At 33.3% G+C, this 23,380-nt stretch overlaps 1 protein-coding gene across 1 annotated transcript in view; it reads right to left on the reverse strand.

Annotated features, from left to right (window-relative positions):
• Nucleotides 1-7,854: 7,854 nt before the first annotated feature.
• The window catches only part of LOC129229536 (uncharacterized), a 53,471-nt gene continuing 37,945 nt past the window's right edge, over nucleotides 7,855-23,380 (reverse strand). The window contains exons 10-11 of the mRNA XM_054863857.1: nucleotides 19,595-21,965; nucleotides 7,855-7,982 (exon numbers count right to left, since the gene is read on the reverse strand). Coding sequence (XP_054719832.1) covers nucleotides 7,918-7,982; nucleotides 19,595-21,965 — 2,436 coding nt within the window. The 3' untranslated portion in view covers nucleotides 7,855-7,917. The remainder of the gene's footprint in view (nucleotides 7,983-19,594; nucleotides 21,966-23,380) is intronic.

Here is a 23,380-nt window from a genome sequence, read left to right on the forward strand (position 1 = left end):
CAGCCGGAACTGAGAGAACGAGAAGATAATCGGTGCCGAAATTGTGCCCCGTCAGGGCCGCGCTGTCCCTATGTGCAAGGTTGACGGTGCCAGAGTCAAAAAGGCGCCGAGGTTTACCAATCCAAAATGCTCCTAATGAGTGGAAAAAATCTCCAACCAAAAAGGTAAAATTGAACTTTTCATTATATCTAATATTGATGGTGAAATTATACTGCTCATTAAAACAAGCAATCCTCCTCGCTGTCTTTCTAAAGGGAAAAATCTACCTTGTTGTGTCTAAACATGCTATTCAAAAGCGCAATCTTTTACACTGAAAACACATGATTTTAATTTATGCATACATGAGCATTTTTCTTCATATGTGGGGCCGTGAATGCTATTTCGGTATGTCTGTAATTTCGCAATGTTGAGCATACGAAGCGCAAGAATTTTGCTATTCCCTATTTTGGTTCTTATGGCAGTGAATATGTAGTATAATAATTTATGCACCTCCAGAATGCTGAGTTGAATGTTTTTCAAAAATATTCTTTATTATTGAAGAGAAAAAAAAAACCATCTTAGGAAAACAAAGTGATTTTGATAAGAAAAAAATAATGATGTTGAGGGAAAACTTAAGTTTCTTTCAAAAAGAAATAATTGAATTGAAAATTTTCAGTAGTTATAGCTAGTTGTTCCCCCAGCTACTCCGCCCACAGTCCTAGTATTTTTCTTTTTTCTAGTTTGTCTGAAATTAAGATTGTCTTTAAAATGCTACTCCTCCGATTCTCTCCTTCTCCATGCCATCAAAGCATTACGTAGCATCTCAAATTTTGTTTTCAAATCTTCTATTTCGCAAAATTTCCAGGGAAAGTCCTTGAAAACCAAACAACATCGCTTGAAGCTACTTTCGAAAATACCTTAAAATTGCGTTTTTGGAGCTTTAATTTTGAAAGATTGCCGACCCTAATGTTACCAAATATGGTCTTACAATTGCGTTTTTAAGACTTCAATTTCAGAAAACATTCGGGCAAGGGCCTCCGAACCGCCTTCCTTTAATATCATTAAAATTTAGGTTTGGCTTACTTAAAATTTAAGTGAAATAGCCTCTGAACTTTTTCGTCTAATATCATAGAATATTGCTCAAGTTTTTATAGCTTTAATTTTGAAAAATTTTCCAGGGAGGAGCTCCAAAATCTCCTTCCCGTAAAAATCTTCAAAGTTGCCTACAATTGCGTTTTCGGAACATTAATTTCAAAAAATTGGAGGGGAGAGGAGGAATTCATTTCTAACTGTTTTACAAGAAAAAAAAAACGGGTAGAATCCCATCTCTTATTCTAACGCCAATAAATTCGACCTATAATCTCGTTTTAAGGCTTCAACTTCTACAAAGTTCTGCGGATCCCCTTGTACCGCTTTTTCCCATAACACCACCTAAGACCGTCTAAAATTGCGTCTTTTAAAACTACAAATTTCAAAAATTTTACAAGAGAATTTATTTTCAATGTACTCCTCTAAAACTATTTTCTAGTTGCGCCACTGCTTCTGCTGTTATGTTTTGACAGGTATAACTGTTTTATTAATTATTTATCACTTAGAGATTAGATAGATGCTCACAGTGGCATGAACTTTGCTATTTCAAACATTTTCCTTTTTCCAAAATGCATTATTAGCATATCAGAGGAGCTTCTGAACTCTAAATAATTTCGAGATATGCAGTAAAAATGTACACCATATTCCAAAACTAAATATTCACACATCATTGTTTTAATAAAATAAATGCCATACGTATTTTATACCATTTTATATTTGTTAACAAAATCTCTTTTAGTTGTTAACTATATTTTCCTCGAACGCCAGAGCATAAAGGCACTTAAAAGACATTTGCACGATGGAGCCGATTAGGCTTGGAGGCGCGGCCCTGCCCCTAGTTGCCCGCCGAGACACTTGCTTTGATTGGATCTCGATGAAGTCATGCGCTGTATCACTCAGTGATGTCATAATCTTCCCTCATTCTCGTTCCATTATTCTACAGCAACCTTTCCTTGGCTACTTGGCCTAAAACGCGGTGCTGCGTTCCACAAAAGTATTGTTAGTGCCAAAATTGACGAGATACAATTTTTTTCCTACAAAATGTGAAGAATCCGGAAGATTTTGCTCATAACCGGAAAAACAGGATAAGACATGAAAATTCGCAAAACCTCCGGGAAATCCGGAAGGGTTGGCAGGATACATTGTCATTGCACAAACCTTACATTACAATGCATCGCAATATATTTCAAGCAGTTCAATACAAAAAAAAAAAAAAAAATGAATGTATATAGATTAAGAATTCATTCTTAAAAAGTAAAGAAGCAATACAACATTAAAATTATTGCTTTATAAATATCTGTTGTACATGAAAATGGCTTGGTTAAATGTTTAAAGATAAAAGACGTATACAAAATACTTACTTATAGATAATACTAGGGTGGTGAAAAATTTTGAAGGTGAAAATTTTTTGAGTCTTACCCACCCATTTGGTTCCAATACATTAGAAAATAAGTGGGACAAAATTTTATAACATTTGAATAATATTTAGAGGTAGCTCAAAGCAGACGAAATTTACACCATTGCCGAAAAAAGTGTATTGACAAAGGACCGAACTATAATCACAAATATGATTGCTATTTCCGTTAACAGAGATTATTTTCACTGTAAAACTGCTATTTTATGTACTGTTTCAACATTAGCTATAAAATATATTTATGCAAATGTTTTTGTTAAATGATGCAGTTTATGCAATTCTACAATTCTTGGGAGGTTGTCAAAGTGTAGCACTTTGACCTAAGCATCAATATTGGCAAAAACAATAGCACCTTTTTTACTGGTACAAACAAATTAAGAAATATTCTGGAATGTTAACACCACATTATGGAATCGATTATTGGTGCCATTTTAAATAAATGCATGGGGTCCTCTTCTGCACCAAAATTTCTTCTCTGTAACAGATTCCAGGTCTGCTGGGAGTTAGTTGATAAGAATAAATGTATCACAAGACTATAATAAGGAAAAGGGGCTGATGTAAAGGACCATCAAAAAATTACAGACTTCTACTTGAACTGAATTTCTTGAACTGATTTTATGAGTTCCGCATAAAACCCCTTCTCCTGGAATCAGATTTATTGTACCTAGAGCTATGCACCATACTCAATGAATGTTAAAAATCTTATACTTCTTTTAAATAAAAATGTTGAACCACTAGTTCACCATCACTTCAGTAGAAGATATTGGATTGCAAAGAGTATGATGTGATTGCGGAAGGTTTTTATTTTAAACCTTGGATGACAGCTTCTATACTTTAGAATGCACTATGTAATGATTTCAATTTAATGAAATATAAATTTCATAATTGCAATATGAAAATATTGAAGAAGTCATAAAATTGCATGGCTGTTTTTGACAATCAAGTGACGCTTGAATAGCAGATAATTGGTAAAGCTATTTAAAAAATGAATGAAAAAATGTTGCAAAGTACCTGAGATTATGCCCAAAAATATCATGAACTTTGAGGCTTTGTCAAATGAAAAAATGAATTTACCTGATACATTCTATTATGCAAAACTAGGGAGATCAAACATATCTGCGAGTTTTGGGAGAATTATTAACACAAAGCACTAAAATTTATTGAAGGAAGCCAGTCTTGCTGAAAGGAATTAATGTAAAAAGAATTTAAGGAAAAAATATTTCAATTCTTGTTGCATGTTGTCAGAAAACTGTTGCGCTTATACTGATAGCAAGAAATAGTTTGGTAGGTACTACCACAATCACAAACATAGTGATTTAAATATAATTGTATTATAATTTTCACCTTAAAAAATGCTAAAGATTTAAATAAAGTTGTATTGCTTTCTTTGCCTTTTTCTTAAATTTTGCATTTATTGCGTGAAATCAAATGTTACTAAACTTTGAGAATGTTGAGCTACTTCTTTAAAAAAAAAGGGCTCAAACTTTACAATTATTTTTTTTTACATAATTGAACTAAATAGGATGGTAATACCAGTAAAAACCAGAAATTTTTAAAAAAGGGCCTTTATTGCACCATCCTAATAGATACTCTAGTACTAGCAAGAAATTAACAATGAAAAAAATCAAGAGTTAAAGCACAAAATAATCAATATTGTAGACATAGATTTTGGGATTGCAAGGTACTATTTTTCAATGCAAAGATATTTGAGCTTTCGTTTTGTTTCCACAAGCTCACATCCTTTTGCATTGAAAAAAGGAGTCTCCTAGTCACCCTAATAATATGTCTGCAATTTTTGTTGCTATTTTACTCTTTAAAGTTGATTTTATTTTGCAGAAAAAAAAATTGTACATAACAAGAAATTATTTTTGATTTGTGATCAACTTAGCAAAGTAAAACAATATATTAGTGTCTCCTACATTGGTGTAGAATCGATGCTTCAGTTTAGAGAAGAAACCGGTTTAACCCCTTCCCCCTTGCTCCTGTGAACATGCCGTACTGGGGATTCAATCTCCATTTCTCGCTCCCATGATATTGCCCTGCCGGTTGTGTGCAATAACGCGACGAAACTATTAAAACCAATTCATTTATTTTACTTGGAAACATTTTATTTTTCTCTTTATACACTAGATGGTAGGACTCGACCGATGCATCGGCGCCGATGGTTCAACAATTTAGCCATCGGCATCGGCCCGCCGATGTTAACTTGCAGGAAACATCGGCCCATCGGCCTTAAAAACATCGAAAAACCGATAGATTGGCCGATGTTTTCGAAAAAAAAATTTATCTTTGCTGTTTTACTTTTTAATACAAAATAAAAAGAGTTATTGTTTTCATATAAAATTGTTTACTTAAATTTCAGTATGAATTTCTACTTTAATCACACCTGAAAGAGTTTTTAATACTGCATTGAGGTACCAAACAAGTTAATTATTGCATTGTTTTTTGCGGCTGGATGTACGTAGTATGTATCTCTCATAAGTCAACTCAAAAATGGTAAGCGGTAGAAGGTTAAAATTTCGCATGTGGACTGTGCTTTACGTTCCAGTTGTGCACTTCCGGTTTTGTTTTCGATCGGGTGTTCTAAAAAGCCTATTTACTAATTTTTGTTGTGGCTATTAATTACTTATTTCAATGCAATACTAATATAGCGTCTCAGACTGACGACCATTGTTGAATTGGAGACTAACTTGGAAACAAATATGAGATGGCGAAACCGGGGTTCTGTGTCATTTTGTTACATTCCCGTTGAACCGACGGTAATTTTTAATTTTTCGATAGTATTTGTAATATGAATCACAGTAATGCAGTCTTTTCTGTATCGGTTCGGCGGTGGTACAAGTTTGAAGCCCGTCGAAATACATTTTGGGGTCCTATTTCTCTGTCACGGAAAATGTAAAACATTTACCATAAGCATTTTTGTAACTCCTACGGTGCCCCTAAGGTTATGGGGCCTCTTGCGCAATTGCAACATTTGCTATATTTTAAATCCGCCAACGCACGTCAAAACAAACTCGGGTGCAAGTTTTAAAAGTTTTTCTGCTCAATGTTTATGATTATTTTAAACTCAATTTTTTACGATTATTTTTTTGTATTTCCGAGAACACTTGCGTGCCCCCTTCCCCCTCCCTCTATTTATGAAATTAATTTCTAGTTGTACTTCCGAGTCATTTTAAACTAACACCATTCATGAAATTAGATTTTTTTTTCAAACTTTATCTATTGTTTAGGATGAATTTGGAGCATTAATGTGAGAAATTGATTAAATACGTTTTGAATGGTGACATAATTCGGAACATAATTTCTTTTTTCAGCAAAAAAAGTTACTAGCTTTTATAAAAAATGCAAACTTTTCTATTCATAAATTTTAAATAAGTATAAAAATATTCCTATTATGATTTAATAGTGTAATTTATCTGTTACCCTTTTTGTCTAATTTGATTACTAAAAAAATGTCTACTTGCAATCTCTCCACTTTAATAGCGTAATTTGTTGACGGTTTCATATTTTTATTCTTTTTTTTAATAATTAAACAACGTAATTTAAAATTTTTTAACTATGCATAGTGTATCTAAATCCATACATTATTATATTATAACTGAAATCTTAGTTATGTGCTCAATTTAAAAAAAAAAAAAAATCAATTGCTTATTTAACAGTGTCTTTGTTTTTCTTCCATGTTTTCCTTTCTTTCTTTTTTTTTCGAATGTTGTTCTTTCACTTTCATCATACAGCAATCAAAAAAGGAGAAGTATAACTACACTCTATACAAATTGTACGTAGTACGATCCAAAAGTTCGGGGAAAAGCTGTATAAACCCTTATCCAGAATAGTTCACATTATCGAAGCACATCCACCTTCAAAGGGTCACCTTGAGCGACTATGTACTTCAGCCAATGTTCATATAACTTTTGGTAACACTCCTGGAAGCCATTTTTCGCAATCTTCTGTGATGCAGCTTTATCTTTTCCTGACGAAAGAAAGCGGCGTCCATGCAAAGGTTTTTTTTTTTTGCTGAGAACAGGTAAAAGTCACACGGAGCTAAGTCCGACGAAACGTTATGCTATTTGTTTCTTTGTCATATCAGAGTATTGACCAATCGAACCGTGCATCCTCAACATGAAAGTCGCCTTCTTCCCCACGGTGAAGTTAAAAGCAGCAGCGCAAGAGCCCTTTCAGGAGGTTGCGAAAAATGGCTGCCAGGAGTGCTTCTAAAAGCTATACGAACGTTGGCAGAAGTGCACAGTCGTTCAAGGTGACTATTTTGCAGATAGATGTGCTTCGGTAATGTGAACTATTCAGGGTAAGGTTTTATACAGATTGTCTTCGAACTTTTAGATAATACTACGTACGTATGAGTTTTCAACTTACTATTTCATAACGTTTTTGAGTGACGCAAGTGTACGCGCATGAAGACATCACAAGAGAACTTGCGATAATTAACTGAGGAGGTGTTCAAAATGGATATTTCGGTCATCTATGTGTTCTTAGGTACATATGCATGTACAGATGTGCCGAAAAAAACTTGTGAAGTTTAAATTGGGTGGTCGTAAAATAGAAATTTTGGTCGAAATCTGATTTTTTTGTTATTACTATTCCCTATTTATAGAAAGGAAGTAAAGTGAAATGAATAAATGATCTTTTAAATCCCTAGCAATCTTAGCAATTTATTTCCGTTACATTTTTTTTTTTTTTTTTGCCATCGGCCAACGGCATCGGCAATCGGTCATTTGCTGAAAACAATCGGCCATCGGCCATCTTTGAACAATCGGCATCGGCCAAAAAATGCCATCGGTCGAGCCCTACTAGATGGCAGCACCAGTCCATTTTAAATGTAATTGCAGAGATGGAAAAAAGGAAATTTGGTACTAACTTACCAGATTGTAATGTTGGCCTCTGCATCTCAAGCTATGAAATTCACAACACAAGAAAAATTTACTTATATTGCACAAAAAATTGATAAAATTCTTTTTAAATGTTTTAAAGACTTATTTCTTAAATTTTCGCTGCTTGCTTGTTGACTTTTCATAAAATTTTAAATTTTTTTTAAATTTCAATCTAAAAAATATTGAAAATGAAAAATTGAATGCACATGTTGTTCATACACTTATTTTTATATCATTTTCTTAAATAAAAAAAAATAGACACTTTTATGACTGTTTTCTTGAAAATTATCCGATCCTTAAGGGTTGATGTTGGATTTACACTGATGTTTCGTAATGCATTGCCGAGTCCTACAGCATTGGCCATCCACAGAATGCAGCATATTCTCCCCAAAAAGGCAGTAACCAATGCATTCCTGACAGATATTAGTTCGAAAAACCCAATCAAAACTAAAGTGTAAATAAAAGTCTACAGAAAGCTAAGAAAAATTGATTGCCAATCATTGTTTTATTACAAAAATATACAAGTATTTAAGCAAGATTTTTTAACCTTCACAAGATTTCATCTGTAACCTTTTTAGTTGCTGATACTGAATCTCTCGACCGTAAGAAATATTCTAAAGCATACAAAAATAAAGGAAACATTAATATATTGCAATAACACAACATTATACAATGAGAATTAACAAAACACAGGATTTGCACATGTACATTGTTTGACCACATCATAGAAATACTTTTCTCCAAGAACTCCTTACCTTTTACTTTGAATTCTTAGGATTATCAAAGAGCATAGACCTTCCCATGCTGGGAGCATGGGGTTATAGGTGGCTCCTACAAGGGGGTGAGGAGGCAATTGTCCCCTCACTCCCAAAAGGAAAGGGGGTTTGCCCCCTCACTTTTCAGAGTTAAAAATTAATGATCGATAGAAGGATGATTTATTTCACAAAAAAATTAAAAATTCCAAATACTAGATGAACTTTTCTCATATTATTTCATAAGAATGGAACTTTTAATTGGAAGGGTGGAAATCTCTAATTGTCATCCATCCTGATTTTCTAGCCACATTTTAAAGAAGTCGCTTAGCAAGGACGGATCTAGAAAGTATTCAAGGAGGGGGCGATTGATTTCAGATACTTACTCTTTTTTAAATTCCCAAAGCACAGTAACATCATGGAAGATCGTCTCAAATTACGTTTTTTTTTTGAACTTCCATTTATAAAACATTTTAGAAGAGTGTATCCATCCTTCACTTTGACGTCATCAAAGGAAAGAAGAAAGAAACTATCAAAATCAAAAGCAAAAAACAAGCTATAGCTGCTTTTCTGGGACTTCAATATTAAAAAACTTTCCAGGAAAAGCCCCTGAACCCCATCTAATCTCACCTAAGATTGTCTAAAATTGAGTTTTGAGAACTTCGAAAAACATCATGTACAAAGTTCCGATCCTTATCACTAAAGTGTTACTAGATGTGGTACAATTGCGCTTTAAAGACTACAATTCTGGAAAAATTGAAAGGGAGAGCCCTCGTTATCGTAACATTATTGAAGATCGTCTAAAATTACGTTTTTGAAACTTAAGCAGAAAATATTCCTCGAAAGAGTCCCTGCATCTTAGCTCAAGGAGGGGGCGATTGTCCCTCCCCTGTATCTGTCCTTGTCGCTTAGCCAGCAATGTGAAAATCCAATAATATATAGTTCAATTTTATACACACACACACACACACACACATATATATATATATATATATATATATATATATATATATATATATATATATATATATATATATATATATATATGTAAGAACCGCCGCTCGGTTCTTATTACGAATCTTGATTTCCGCAAGTTGCAGTGTTGTGCCGTGATAATCTACCACGTAGGAATAGAACAAAGCTACATTAACAATATCTTTATTTTTACATAGAATATACCAGCAGGAACTTCTCTTAACTAACCCCCTTGTTTAGTTGTGCTACGATTTTTATATAGGGAATACCATTAAAAGATTACAGATAATCATCCCTCGATCACGTGATCTATATAGGAGGAGCAGATTACAATAACGAAATATTATTGGCCTTTGCACCAGGGCTGTGGAGTCGGAGTCGAAGAGTCGGAGTCGGACTGATTTTGGGGTAAAGGAGTCGGAGTCGGAGTTGTTAGAAAACTTGCCGACTCCGACTCCGGGTTTCTTTTTTTCTTTCCTTTTCACTGACTCTCCTTGCATTTTTTAAAAACTGACTACCAATTGGTTCAATTACATGTATAAAAAGATACTAATGAGAAAATAACTGCCATTATGGCAATCAGCTAGCCTGAATGCTTACCGAACTTACTGTAGCCGTCCTCTAGTTTGCTTGCTTTTTAACTTAACTAATAGCGACTGTCAGCAAACGGTTTTGTTGCCTAACATTTTCAAGTAATCACTTTCAAATAAAAATAGAAATATAGTGTTTTGTTCGATCTCAGTTGTAAAATAGCGAAAGAAACGTAACAAATTAATAAGTCGAGGCCCGTAGCTAAGGTTGAAACGTTTAAGGGTGATCGACAAATTCAAAAACGTTCTGGCGCGAAACCACGAATCCAAAAGATCCGATGAAAAATAATCTAATGTTTTTTTTCTTTATTAAGACTATTTCTATAAGCTTGGTTCTCACTAAAAAGTATAGAACAAAATAAGTGTAAATGATTTCTTGATTGCAACACTCAATGATTGCAGCTAATCTTAAAATCTTAATATTAAGGTTAATTCTAAAGCAGACAATAAAATTTAAATTAAAAATTTAGCGAAGAAGAAATATAGGTATAGTAAAAGCTACTCGTATAAATTTGTATACCGGCCGCATTTTGTGTAAAATTAGCTCCTGATGTATATGTGCCCTATTTTCGTTGAAATTTGATTGATGAAATATAATTTAAAATATATTCGCGAAAATTTTCATAATTAAAGTATTTATAAACTCTGAAATTAACTTTGGGTGTCATCTACCTGATGGGTGTCACCCAGGGAAAACCACCCCCTCTCAAGAACTTGGATTTAGAAAAAAAAAAGCTTTTTTTCTCTCAAGTTACAGCTTTCAAAAATTGAAAGCACACGATTTGATCAATATCTATTTGTTAAACATTAAAGGGGGGCAAATTGCAGATAATCCTTTTCAAATTTTTTAAAAGGGATTTTTAAGTCATCTCACTTCTTAACTCGTAACTGCTGGAAAATTTGATTTTTAAATTGAATTTCTAACGTTGTATGCGTCTTGGGTTTACAATAAACAAAATGCGAAATTTTCATGAAAAGGAATCAATATTTCAATCTCTGTTTAGAGGTTTTCCCCCTTCCCCTGAAGGGAGAGAGGGAGTTGAAAAAATACAATTAAAAAAATCAAAAACATCCGGAGTCAGAGTCGGAGTTGGAGTCGGAGTCGGGCGCTTCAAAATCCAGGAGTCGGAGTCGGGGTCGGAGTCGGCCATTTTCCTTCCGACTCCGCAGCCCTGCTTTGCACCACAGACAGAGGCTGGCTTAAGTGTGGAAGGAAAAAAGTGTCTGGTAGGTACTTTAAGGGAAAACACATCTGAGCCTAGAACATAACCATATATGGTATGAGAAGCATTTAAGTGTGTAATAAATAATGTCTGTGACTTTATAAGCGCTGACATATAAGTGAACAGAACTTAATATGGAAAAGGCCTAGCAAAGGATTTTTCATATTACATCCCCCCTCCCCCAAAGAATACGACAGGATTGAATAAGAAAAAAAAATGAAGACGGGAAATTATCTGCAACCTCTTTCCTTTTTTTTTCCCGAATCTGAAATGTTATAACATTATACACATTATATATACAATAACACTGCAGTTACTAATAAAAACACAGTACAATTAAAATGACATTGTAGTTTGAGGTAAAATTATGTAACACTCAATACTTTTTGCAAGTTCTGTACATAATTCAACATATGTCCTCAACATTCTTTCTTCTTTTAGCTCAAAGATGAACAATAATATTATTTCACTCGTGAGATAGCTTGAAGTTGCTCGGTACATTACATTTCCTCAGTTTAGATATATGAACTGTTTGTGTTTTTTCTTTGGTATGCGCATTCGGTTTGTTAATTTCATAATTAACATCTGAAATTTTTTGAAGAATTTTATATGGTCCACTGAATGGTTAAGACAGTTTTCGAGAATTAGGGTATTTGAATTCTTCATATATGACAGTGTCATTTGTATTAAAAGTTTTGTCCACAAATCTTGCATCGTAGTATATCTTATTTCTTCCGTGGTATTCTTTAGTTCTTTCAACTGCCAATTTCCTTGCTTGTTCGACCGGAGGATATATGTCTTCTTTAATTGGATTTTCAAAAGGTACAATAGCGTTACATTAAATATGAAGGAGGAAACTTTGTTACTGAGTGTGGAGTCAAATTGTATTCTTGAGTCACCTGCTCAAGTAATTTAGGTCAAGGAACTTTTTTAGAAGTTTCATTTACTTTACACTTTAATCGAGTGACAATTGTTTGGTTTAGTCTTTCCACTTTGCCATTACATTCTGGCCTGTGTGCTGTAGTTAACAATTGTTTAAATTTATTGTGGTTTAGAAACTTCTTAAAATGGGAAGATGTAAATGCCGGATTCTTATCACTCAAAATACTTTTAGGCACTTGTACGCTGAAGACTTGTTTAAGAAAGTTAATGTATGTTTCAGAAGTATTGACTTTGACGCAAAAGACCACATACATCTTGAATGATGGTCAATGATTAATGTCATATACTTTTTAGTGGAATTGTAGTAATTGAAACCAGCCACACTATCTACTGCAACAAGATCAAATGCTTTTTCAACTGGAGGCATGGATTGTAGCAGGCCAAATCTTTTTTGCCGAGGTTTTTTATTTACTTGACACGTATGACAATGCTTGTTAAAATTAGTTATGTCTATTGTTATATTTTGCCAATAGTAAACAGGCGTAAGTAAATTAATTGTTTTTTGAATTCCTGGATGTCCAAATTTTTCATGGACAGTTTTGAGTAGTTTATATCTTAATGAGAATGGAACAACAATTCTCGTAAAACCCTTTCTACGCAGGCATAAAATATTATTAATTTCAATGAAATTACCCGTTAAATTGTCATTTTTTTGAGCCTCTTTAATTTCCTCCAATTGCAGTAGATGTGAAGCGGGTTCCCGTAACTGTTACTGCATCTTTCTCTTTTAGATTGCTTTTAGGTATGTCTCTTGAGAGCATATCAGCCTCAAAATTCATGGTACCTCTGCTTGAGTTTCAGCATCTTTTCGATTTGACTCTTTGTTTTCCATTTTTGAATTATTTTTATTAGAAGGGACTATTTCTGGGTTATTTTCTAATCCAAGGTTTTGACTAGTTTTTCCACCACGCAATATTAATATCTCTAATTTCACCAAACTTTAAAGCATTTCTTCTACTTTCCACATTCATATTCAAATTATTTAGTAAAATTTTAACAAGTGCTACAAATTAAAGACATATAAAAATAGTACCACAAAAGAGACTATCTTACTTTAAATCAGAACCAAAAGCACATTTACATTACATGAAACAGTTTTGGCAACCAAACAAAATACTACCATAACGGCATGAGCCTTTTAAAGAGCTTGGCCGGTAAATATTATACATATTAGCCATAATTAATGCAAAGAGATCATGAAAACCTTTCCCTAGAAATCACAATATAAACAAAAATACTTATTTCAAGAAAGTAAAAATATCATATTCCGAAATCAAAAAAAAAAAAAAAATGTAACTCAATCACCAGCCTGATCTTAAGGTTTCAGTTGAACGAAAGAAAAAAAACACATAAGAGATCCTTGTAAATCGAACTTTCAACGAGCGAGGCCCCTTTCATCTGATCAGCACAGTAAACCATATGGTGGCACAATTTATCACCAGCAAGTGGATCTTAATGATGCTTTCGCACCCTGGATGGGTCACACACACACACTCAGAAGATGCAACCAGCACTCGGAAAATTCTTTGCTGGAATTCCACTGAAATGGTCTCTGGTCTCTATCTTGCACTTAAAACTTTCTTTTTCTTTCTTTGGATATTCTGAATCACTGTTGTTAGCAGTTAACTCCGACAGACACTGTTTCGATGTCTTGAAGCAAATAATCCTATTGCGGATAAAGCATGGTATTCTCTTACGCAAACCACTCAATGCTGTAAAATTTTTAAAATGCTACAGCTGTGCCCTCATTTATCATCCTACCGGCTTGTAAGAACCGCCACTCGGTTCTTATAACGAATCTTGATTTCCACAAGTTGTAGTGTTGTGCCGTGATAATCTACCACGTAGGAAGAGGACAAAGCTACATTCACAATATCTTTATTTTTACATAGAATATACCAGCAGGAACTTCACTTAACTAACCCCCTTGTTTAGTTGTGCCACGATTTTTATCTAGGGAATACCATTAAAAGATTACAGATAATCATCCCTTAATCACGTGATCTCACGTGATCTATATAGGAGGAGCAGATTGCAATAACGAAATATTATTGGCCTTTGCACCGCAGACAGAGGCTGGCTTAAGTCTGGAGGGAAAAAAAGTGTCTGGTCGGTAATTTAAGGGAAAACACATCTGAGCCTAGAACATAACCATATATGGTATGAGAAGCATTTAAGTGTGTAATAAATAATGTCTGTGACTCATACGCACTGACATATAAGTGAACAGAACTTAATATGGAAAAGGCCTAGCAAAGGATTTTTCATATTACATCTCTACACAGTATAAAATGAAGTGTCCAAAAAGCGTCTGTTTGTTTGAACTCGCAAAACTCGAGAACTACCCGGCCGATTTCGCTGAAATTTTCACTATTTGTTCCTTTAAGTCCTGAGAAGGTTTGCAGACCAGTTCGAAAATATTCGATGAATAGTTCTTTTTTTATTCCAATTTAGGCCCAATTTTCACATAAATTCCCGAATATGGGGGTGAAAAATTACTCGCAATTAGTAATATTATATATCGTTGGAAAGGGAAGAATTTTCTGCATTCTACGCAATTTGTCCCAATGCTCTTACTTAATTGCGGCGGGAGTTATTTACGTTTTTAGCTTGAATTTGTTTAGGCTTAGCTGAAATTTAGGCACTACTTTCTTCATTTAATTTATCCATAAAAAGTGAAGGAATTGTCCTATAGTTTTCTTTTTGACACCATTGAAAAAAAGCTACCTTTTTTACTCCAGATCTAACTTGACCTATGATCGGAAGTTTAACCCTCTATCTCCATTAGAAAATAAGTTACAAGCGAATGAAATGAAGTTCAAAAATCTGTTCTCTATTCAAGTTTTTAACCATTTTATTTTGCGTTTCCACGGTAACGCTTTTTGAATCCATTATTTGCATCTTTCTCATTTTCAATTCTGAAACTTATTTTATTTTGTGTTTCCATGGTTACGCTTTTTAAATCCATCTTTCTCATTTTATTTTAATTTCTTAAAAGTATTTTAATATCTGTCGTCATTGTTTCGAGGGGAAATTTTGCATGATGATTTTTTTTTTCTTTTATTTATGCCTGATTGTTGAATATACGTCACTTGACACAATTTTTGTTTTCAAAATAGACCAGGCAAAGCCGGGCAACGCAGCTAGTATATATATAAATCAACTTTTAGAATGCCCATCCCCAAACCTCAACACTTCTTTTGATCTTCCCCTTTTTTAGAGCACCAGTCACCTATGTGAGGAGTATTTGCTTGAAAAATAAAGGCTATAACCACTAGGCCCCATGGGACAGTTTTGACAATCTCTCAATGGTGCAGGGAGTTTGGGGTGTTGGGAGAACAGTTTCAGTATGATTAGTTGCAAGCGGTTTGTATACAATATTGCAAAACAGACTGATATTCTGCAATGAACAAGATATTTGGTTCAAGAAAACCCAATAGCACAGTCGCAGTGGAGGAGTGAAGGAAAAAATAAAATGGAATTTTTAAGACAGTCAAAATAAAGTTCAAATAATATACTTATTTGACAGCATTATTTCTTTATTGTAAATTGGCTACTTCAATTAAAACATTATCATGAAGAAACTTGAATTTTTCTTGTTTCTCGAATAACTAGCAAAATTACTCAGCATTGCTTGGGAGTGTGCACACGAAAATCTTTAATATTTTAAAAACAAATTTTGATAATCTTTAATTATTGTGAGAAACAAAAAATAACAGCTATTCATTTGATTTCTCAATTGAGAAAACCTGGAAAACTATCTCGCTGAGATTGTTGCAATTCAAGCTATATTTCTGCCCATAAAATTAAAACAGAATTGATAAGGAACAAAACATATTTGTTCGAAACAAAAATATAAAAAGTTGAAATATATACAAAATTGACATTTTTTAAAAATACAAAATTAAAGTTTGCCAGTTTTCTGTTTATATTTTAACACAGTATCCGTCCTTCCCCATACGACCATTAAACCACAAACTTAAAAATAAATGTTACTTTGTTTAGCAACTTAGAAAGCTGCCAAAAGTTCATGAAGAAAACGAACACCTGTAACAAACAGTATACAGTGAGAGTCGGATGTTTCAATCAGTGATTAATTGAATCGGCCACTTTAATGAATCAAATCCGGAATAGAACTAAATACAGTTTTAACATTGCTGGCTATTTGAATCGAAGATGGAACTTAAATGAATCAAGAGTATGTGACTAACCATTTTGGACAAAGATGTGGAGTATCCAAGGTTTTTTTTTTACCTTTAGCTCCTTTTAATGAAATCTTTTCTTTTTTTGTAAATATTGTAACAATAACACACTTCTAGACAGATTTCTTAGGAAAAGTTAAAAAACAAAGAAGGAAAAACCAGTAAGATGGAGAGAGACATGGTGTTGATGCGATCTCTGCGCTCTAGGTTTTATCATGAATAGTAATAATGATGGAGCAACAAGGTGTGAATTCTAATGCATAAAGTTGGTTCATTACGTTGAATAAAGAATGCCTAAGTTAATTACCACCTTTTTTTAGCAATCAACAGCAGATAGTTTTCAAAGCAGATAAATTAAAAGTTGAATTTTGTAATTGCTTTATCATAATGTTTTATGATAAATTTCTTTAAATAAACAACAAATCAAAATTTTGGGGGAACTGAGTGCTTTTAACCCATTCCTTGTCCCGGCTGATACAGGATCGGCCGCGCAGTTTGTGTTAATACTGCCCCGGCCGATTCAGGCTCGTCGCAAGAAAATGGTTCCTAACTGCCCTCGACGATCCTGTGTCGTCACGGCGATTCTAGCAGTTTTTGCTTCGGCCGAATATGTGTCGGCGATCCTTCCAGGGGCAGAACCCTGTTATTGCGCTTCTCTGTTGGGTTCTGGAGCTTTTAGGGGAGCGGTAATCAAGCTCTTTTCTGAGACAAAAGGGATGTAACTTAGAGTATTTCACGGAACTTGTTGTAATTTATTTTATTTTACTAAGATATTAACTTTTCAAGTACTCTTGGATGGGACACGTATAATACTTCAAATAATCAGGCACTTTATTTTTATCTTTTCGTGGAAGCTTTGTTTCTTAGCATTCTGGCATTTGAACTCCTGATGAACAAGTGTGAAAATATTTCCTTACATATTTATCAATATTTCTATGCCTGAATAAAGCAAATAAACAAAAATATGTTTTTCTTGTTATCAAAAATCCACCTTCTTACGCAAGTATCCTTCACTAAATTGTTCATAATCCTCAAATTTTATAATTTATTTTTCGCAATATTATTTTTTTAAATTATCTTATATATCTTAATTTTGTACGAGTATGTTTTTTTTTTTATTATAATGTGTTTACTACGCGTTTTGTTTTTTTGTATACTATTATTATTATTTATTACTTATTTATTTTTAAACCATGATATTTTGAAACGCAAATTATATCTTTTTATATACGCGGCACCATTTGATGGATTTTTAGTGATACGGTTTTGAATATTTTTTATTTCACGAAAAAAGAAATGACGACCGCATTGACTATACGTAAAAGTTGTCTATGTAAAACATAAAATAGATACGACAGTACGAATAAAATGATAATATCTTGAGTTCTTTTGTTATACGCTTTACTCATAAGAAACGAAACATTCCTTATCTCCCATTCTTTTTCAGATTTTATTTATTGTCTTAAAATAGCTCCAATGTTTTAATTGTACCTTCTTTTATGAGATTTTAAAAATATAAATTAAATATTTGGTTTCTTTTCAATAATCAAATTGCCATAATTAGTAAATAATCATATGAAACTAACTAAAATTTATCCAAGTATGTTTAAAAAAAAGATTTAAAATCCGACTCGATTTCATGCAAGATCTCCTTTTTTTTTCCTTCTGAAGACATGTTTCGTCATATAAGCATAAAAGCTTGCTTTGAAATTCCTTTCTGAGCTAAACTGTTTTGTTGTAAGAAAATAATGTGGAAGGGTTGACCACAAAACACTAAAACCTTCTGACCATTCTTTGAATGGAACTAACTTGCTCGGATGTTTGCAAAGAGGGTCCTTGGAGAATAAAGACCTCCCAGTCGGTCTAGTTATTCCTCTCTCAGCTGGGGGCTTTTAGTTGCATGCACAAAAGTATCCTTTAGGGAAATAGGGGATTAGCCGCAAGTTTTGATCTTTTGTAATCATTTATCTTTAAAATACTTCCCACGCTTGAGTAACTGATATCTAGGCATTCAGAAGGGATTTAAAAGTCACCTGAATTACGATAAAAGTCGACCATAGTCCTGCCATCAAAGGGATGTCTCTGTGTTTATTGGTCGTTTTGAAGTGTCACAATATATCAAAAGGCACCGAAGAATACTTTTTATCCTCTTAGAATATCATTCCCACACTTAAAGCGTTTTTGTCCATGCAATTCGCTTGCTCACACGTTGGATCGATCAGTCAATTGTTTGAAGAATGTTTTGTTGAGGCCTTTTGAAAGATAGATCATCTTACATTTAACAGTAAAAGAAAAAAAAAGATATGCTGAGATAAAAGCAAAAAGGAAAAATAAATCAATAAAATAATTTGTGTTATGAAAATAATTGCTTTTCGTCCAATCCTCTATTGTTTCCTATTTTCCTGTTATGTACTGCGTAAATGTATGAATATTTCAGCACATATTAGCAACCTTGTATTTTATTGCACTATTTAATTCAGTGCTTAAAAACAAATAAAGCGAAGCGATTTTCGAATGCAAGCTGAACAGCAAAAACAACATTAAAATACCGATAGCAAAATGGGGAGAAAAGTGTTATTACAACGTAGCAAAAAGCAACTCCGTTTCGTTATCTGCGGCATGCGCGTTAAGGGTTTTCGGGCTGGTCATTGAATGGGTTAATGATATTTTATCTTGTTTGATGAAGAATTAAGTTAAGTTTTCTTAATTGTATGTAAAATTCCACATTGAAAAATAAAAAATTATACATTTTTGCTACATTGGATCAACCACTTAATTGAATCCAAACTGTTTGAAACAAACATGATTCAAATAAGCGGCCACTGTACTAGTTATGCTATTGAGCTAAGGCAAGGGTTGCCAATCTTTGCTCGGTTCAGCTATTTAGAAAGCTGTCAAAAAGTTCAAGAAAGCAAATGCCTGTAACAAACAGTATACCAGCTATGCATTTCATCTAAGGCAAGGATTGTCAACCTTTATTCTGTTCAGCTATTCAGAAAACTGCCAAAAAGTTCAAGAAGAAAGCAAATGTCTGTAACAAACAGTATACTAGCTATGCAATTGAGCTAAGGCAAGGGTTGCCAACCTTTCTGAAGTTGATAGCCTTTTTCTTTTTTTTTTTTAAATTTGAGGTAAATATATTTTTTTAAAAGGCAAATATTAGTAACACTTTGCTAATGTTAGTAAAAGTAATGTAATTATTATCTGCTGTGAAACATCTATTTACTGTGAAACCAAAACATTTATTTTATGTAGGAACATATAATTAAATATCTAAAAGAAAATGGATCAACTATTTTTAAAACTACTTAAATCAAATGTAATATATAAGTTAGTGGATGGTTTAACTTTGCTAAAAAATACGGTACTATGTAAAAAGTAATAGGAGTTCAAGTAATTGTGAGATCGTTAGGATTTACAATAGGCACCAAGTTGCACGAGTTCACATTTACTTTTCGAAATTGCTTTCGTAAACCTAAATTTAAATGACTTGGGAGTCATTCTCAATTCTAATTTACAAATAAAAATAATCAAAAACTTACGTTTGTTTTCATTAAACAGGGTTCTTTTTCTTCGCTTAAGAGGCATTTTGCTTTTTTCAGTTACATTCTCTGGTGCAGGTCTTTTTCTTGCACAGACGAAGTCATCGCTACTTGTGTCAGAATCATTATCACAGGAATAAATGTGAAACTTAGAAGGTTTTAAAATGGATGCTTTTCCCCAGTCTCCTACACTTGGTGCCAAGTTTTGCTGTGAGTTTTTCTTAGATTTTTCACTGTGAGTCGACTCCAATGAACTGCTTGAATCAGAGCTATCTGGACTATGAAAGTCGGAGCCATCAGTTGTAAAACCATCTGCACTGATACGAGGGCAGTCAGTCTGATTTGCGCTGTTTGAAGCACAGTTGACATTATTTTCTCCAGTTTCTTTGATTATTTCTGGATTGGATATGATGCTTTCCCCAATTTTTGGATTGTTCAGTGTATTCCCATTATTTACTCGAGTTTCTTCAAAAGATTCATTATCGATTCCATGATTCATTTCGGACTGGTTAGGATATGACTTTCTATGATCCGATGTAATACCATCAAAAAACTTGTTTGTTGGCTGTCTTGGAGGCATTGGAAAATCCACACAAGCATCTTTTTGACGCTGATTTAAAACAGCCATTTTATCTTTTTGGAATGATGAAACTTCACTTTCTGCAAGGCGTTCACCAAGATTCACTCGAAACTGCGACGCAGGATGTATGACAAAATCTTTTGTTGAATAAGTATTTAGAATCTTTATTTTTAATTCAGGCGAATAGGTAAAATTCCGATTACTACGAAAAGACTCTTGGGCTTTTGCTCTATCATGTTCTTGACAGTTACTATTGAGAGAGTTTCGTTGAAATATAAGTTTTCTTGCAACCACATTGTTCAAAAAAACATTATGTGGTTTAGAATTGCATTTAGTTTTTCTATTGGCATCTTGGGATAAGGTAGTTGATCTATGTGATACAATTTTTGAGTTATCTTTATTATGGGCACCATTAAGTAGATTTTGATTAAAGGTAAAATTTTTAGAGTTGGAAATATTATTTTCCAGATGAAATGTAGACGACATAACATCTGCTATATTTGGCATGTTAGCATTTTCTCTCATCAAAAATATATTTTCTTCTGCGTTGTTTTCGACTGAACTGCCTGATAAGTTCTTGTTGCTGGAGTCTTTATCAGAACTAGTGTTCATATTACCTCCAATTAACAAATTAGAGGAAGCAGCAATGTCTTTACCTGTATCAGAATCAACATAAACTATATTATACACATTTATTAGTCTATTATGAGCATGCATCATTTGATTGAGATGACCTGCATCATCAGAAACAGAGGGAGAAATGTTTGTACTTTCATTACATCCATTTTCTTTTCTACAATTATACTCTTCTTCTAGTTCTGCAAATGAGTGAGAATTATTCGTTTTGGACATTTTATTTTCGTTTTGGAAGCGATAACTACTGCTTTGAAGGCACCTTTGACTTGCATGAATATTACTTTCAAGCTTATTAATATCAGCAATGATGTCATCAATGCTAGTAAGGGGTGTTTTTGAAATGTTATAATGATTTATAATAGTGCTATTTTTATCCTTTGAGTTATTTTTAGGTTTGCTGTGTGATTTTTTAGAACAGCGTTTACGTTTGTCGAGAGGAATTTTTCTTTTACAACTAGAGGACTTTTTGTCATGACCAGGAACTAATTCTGGATCAAAATCTGTGCTGGTAAGTTCACATGTAAGACAAGAAGTATCTTCAGTGGACACACCAGGAGTAGGTGTTAAATGTTGAAAATGTTCTTGCGAAACATACGTTTTCTTTCCCTCTACAGCAGGGGTGGAATGATTCAAAGGGTGATTACTTTTGTTTAAACAAAGTGGGTGTTGCGAGTGAATACCAGTATTAGTCCCAAGAATTTGTGTTTTAGAATTTAACATTCTTCTACCAACATGAAGTTCATTTGTAGACTGATTTTTATTGCCACGGCTTATTATTGGAAGAATTTCAGTAACATCAGTATCACTGGACTGAGAGCTTCTGCTAATGGCATTATTAATCTTGCCAAGTATCTTTTTTTGCTTTATGGTGGTAATATTACTTTCAACAAGATGCTTTTGGGAAGCATCAAACTGAGTATTTGTACTTAAGTTTGAATTTCTTTCAATTTCAGAAGGCAGTAAAATTTCATGAATAGCTTTGTTTGAATACAGACCACCTGTTCCATTTAACAGACGGTAGGAAACACCTTGGCTGGGAGGTATCATACAATTGGAATCTTCAATTTCTGGCAAACATTCATTCATTTGGAAGTTTTCACTTAATTTGATTTGTGATAAGATGTTTTCCACAGCATTAGAATTATAAGGTTCATTCTATAAAAGTCAAAAAAGTTAGAATTATTAAACACATATAACACACTGGAGTAACGTCAGAATATAAATGTAGAATCAAAAGTTAAAATTTCATAAATATAACTAGAATTAATTCTATTTTTCAATTGATCTTTAATATCCAATTATTATTAACAGAAAAATATTAATTTGCATAAATTTAGGAATACAAGAATACAAAATGTGGCAAAAAAAGAAAGGAAAAGTACAAAACAATTAACAAAAATCTATTGGCTGGAGTTTTACTAGAGCTGAATTAATTAAAATCATTTTGGATTGATTGTAATTATTAATTGTAGTTACATGCATAAAACTTCCTAATAAAAATTATAGGCTACAGTAGTTTACACCCTTTTTGAAAAAGCTACATACAAATAGGGTAACGGCACCAGTAACAGACAAGGGTCCAGTAACAGACAGTCATAAATTAGGACTTGAATACTAAGAATTTTAGGAAGGTTAAACTGACATTGCTGTGGCCCATGAATATGGTGCAACCATCTAGTGTTATTAGAGTGAATTTTATGAGCCAGTTGGTATTTACAAGGCTGTGGTGGAAGGTTATGAACAGCCACCATGAGGTCTGCTGGTATTTCAAGTTAATTTGAATTTAACAAGGCTTTAGTTCTAAAATTAAAGAACTTTTGCACATTTTGAAGAGGAAAAAGGAATTTTGTCCAAGACTCATCCCATCTGTTACTGGGGGTATCATCAGATTTTTCGGTGTCTCTTACTGGGGGTCGGACCTTTTTCAAAATTGAGCCTATAAAAATAGAATTAACTAATTCAGCGGATCCGGAAGCTGCCAAACACTAGATGAGATGTAGTTGCATGAGAGAAAAATGGTTTCAAAAGTCTAAATACGTTAAAAGACTAGGAAAATTGAGTTAACCTGAGAGCAAAGTCTTAAGCATGTCTGTTACTCTGGTACCGTTACCCTATATATTTTGATGTTCAACTCAATGCGCATACATTTTCCTACAATTAAAAATCAGACATAGCTTTGGATTAAAAAGGTGGGTTCTACCAAACCCTTGTTAAAATTTTATGAATTCGGCAGCAAATTTCTTTTTTTAAGTATGAGGACAGAGTAGACTGATACCTAATACATAACAAATAAAAGGTACTGAAAGGAGTGATGGATGTAGAGCAAATTTTGTACAATTTAAACTGAAAAAAAAAACAAGCATAACATTTATACAAGGCATAATGCTAAAGCAGTTTTCTATTTGGTTTGATCTCACTAAAGCAATTTTGAAATGAACTTAGGGATTTGCAGGATTGCAATAAATTAATATGGTACTAGTGATATTATAAAACACGTGCATTAAAGTCCCATCACTATTTTCCCTTCTCCATTGCTAGATTCATTCAGATGGAATCATCTTAACTTGGCT

This window comes from Uloborus diversus, chromosome 9 (genome assembly GCF_026930045.1).
Source record: "Uloborus diversus isolate 005 chromosome 9, Udiv.v.3.1, whole genome shotgun sequence".
NCBI classification, from domain to species: Eukaryota; Metazoa; Arthropoda; class Arachnida; order Araneae; family Uloboridae; genus Uloborus; species Uloborus diversus.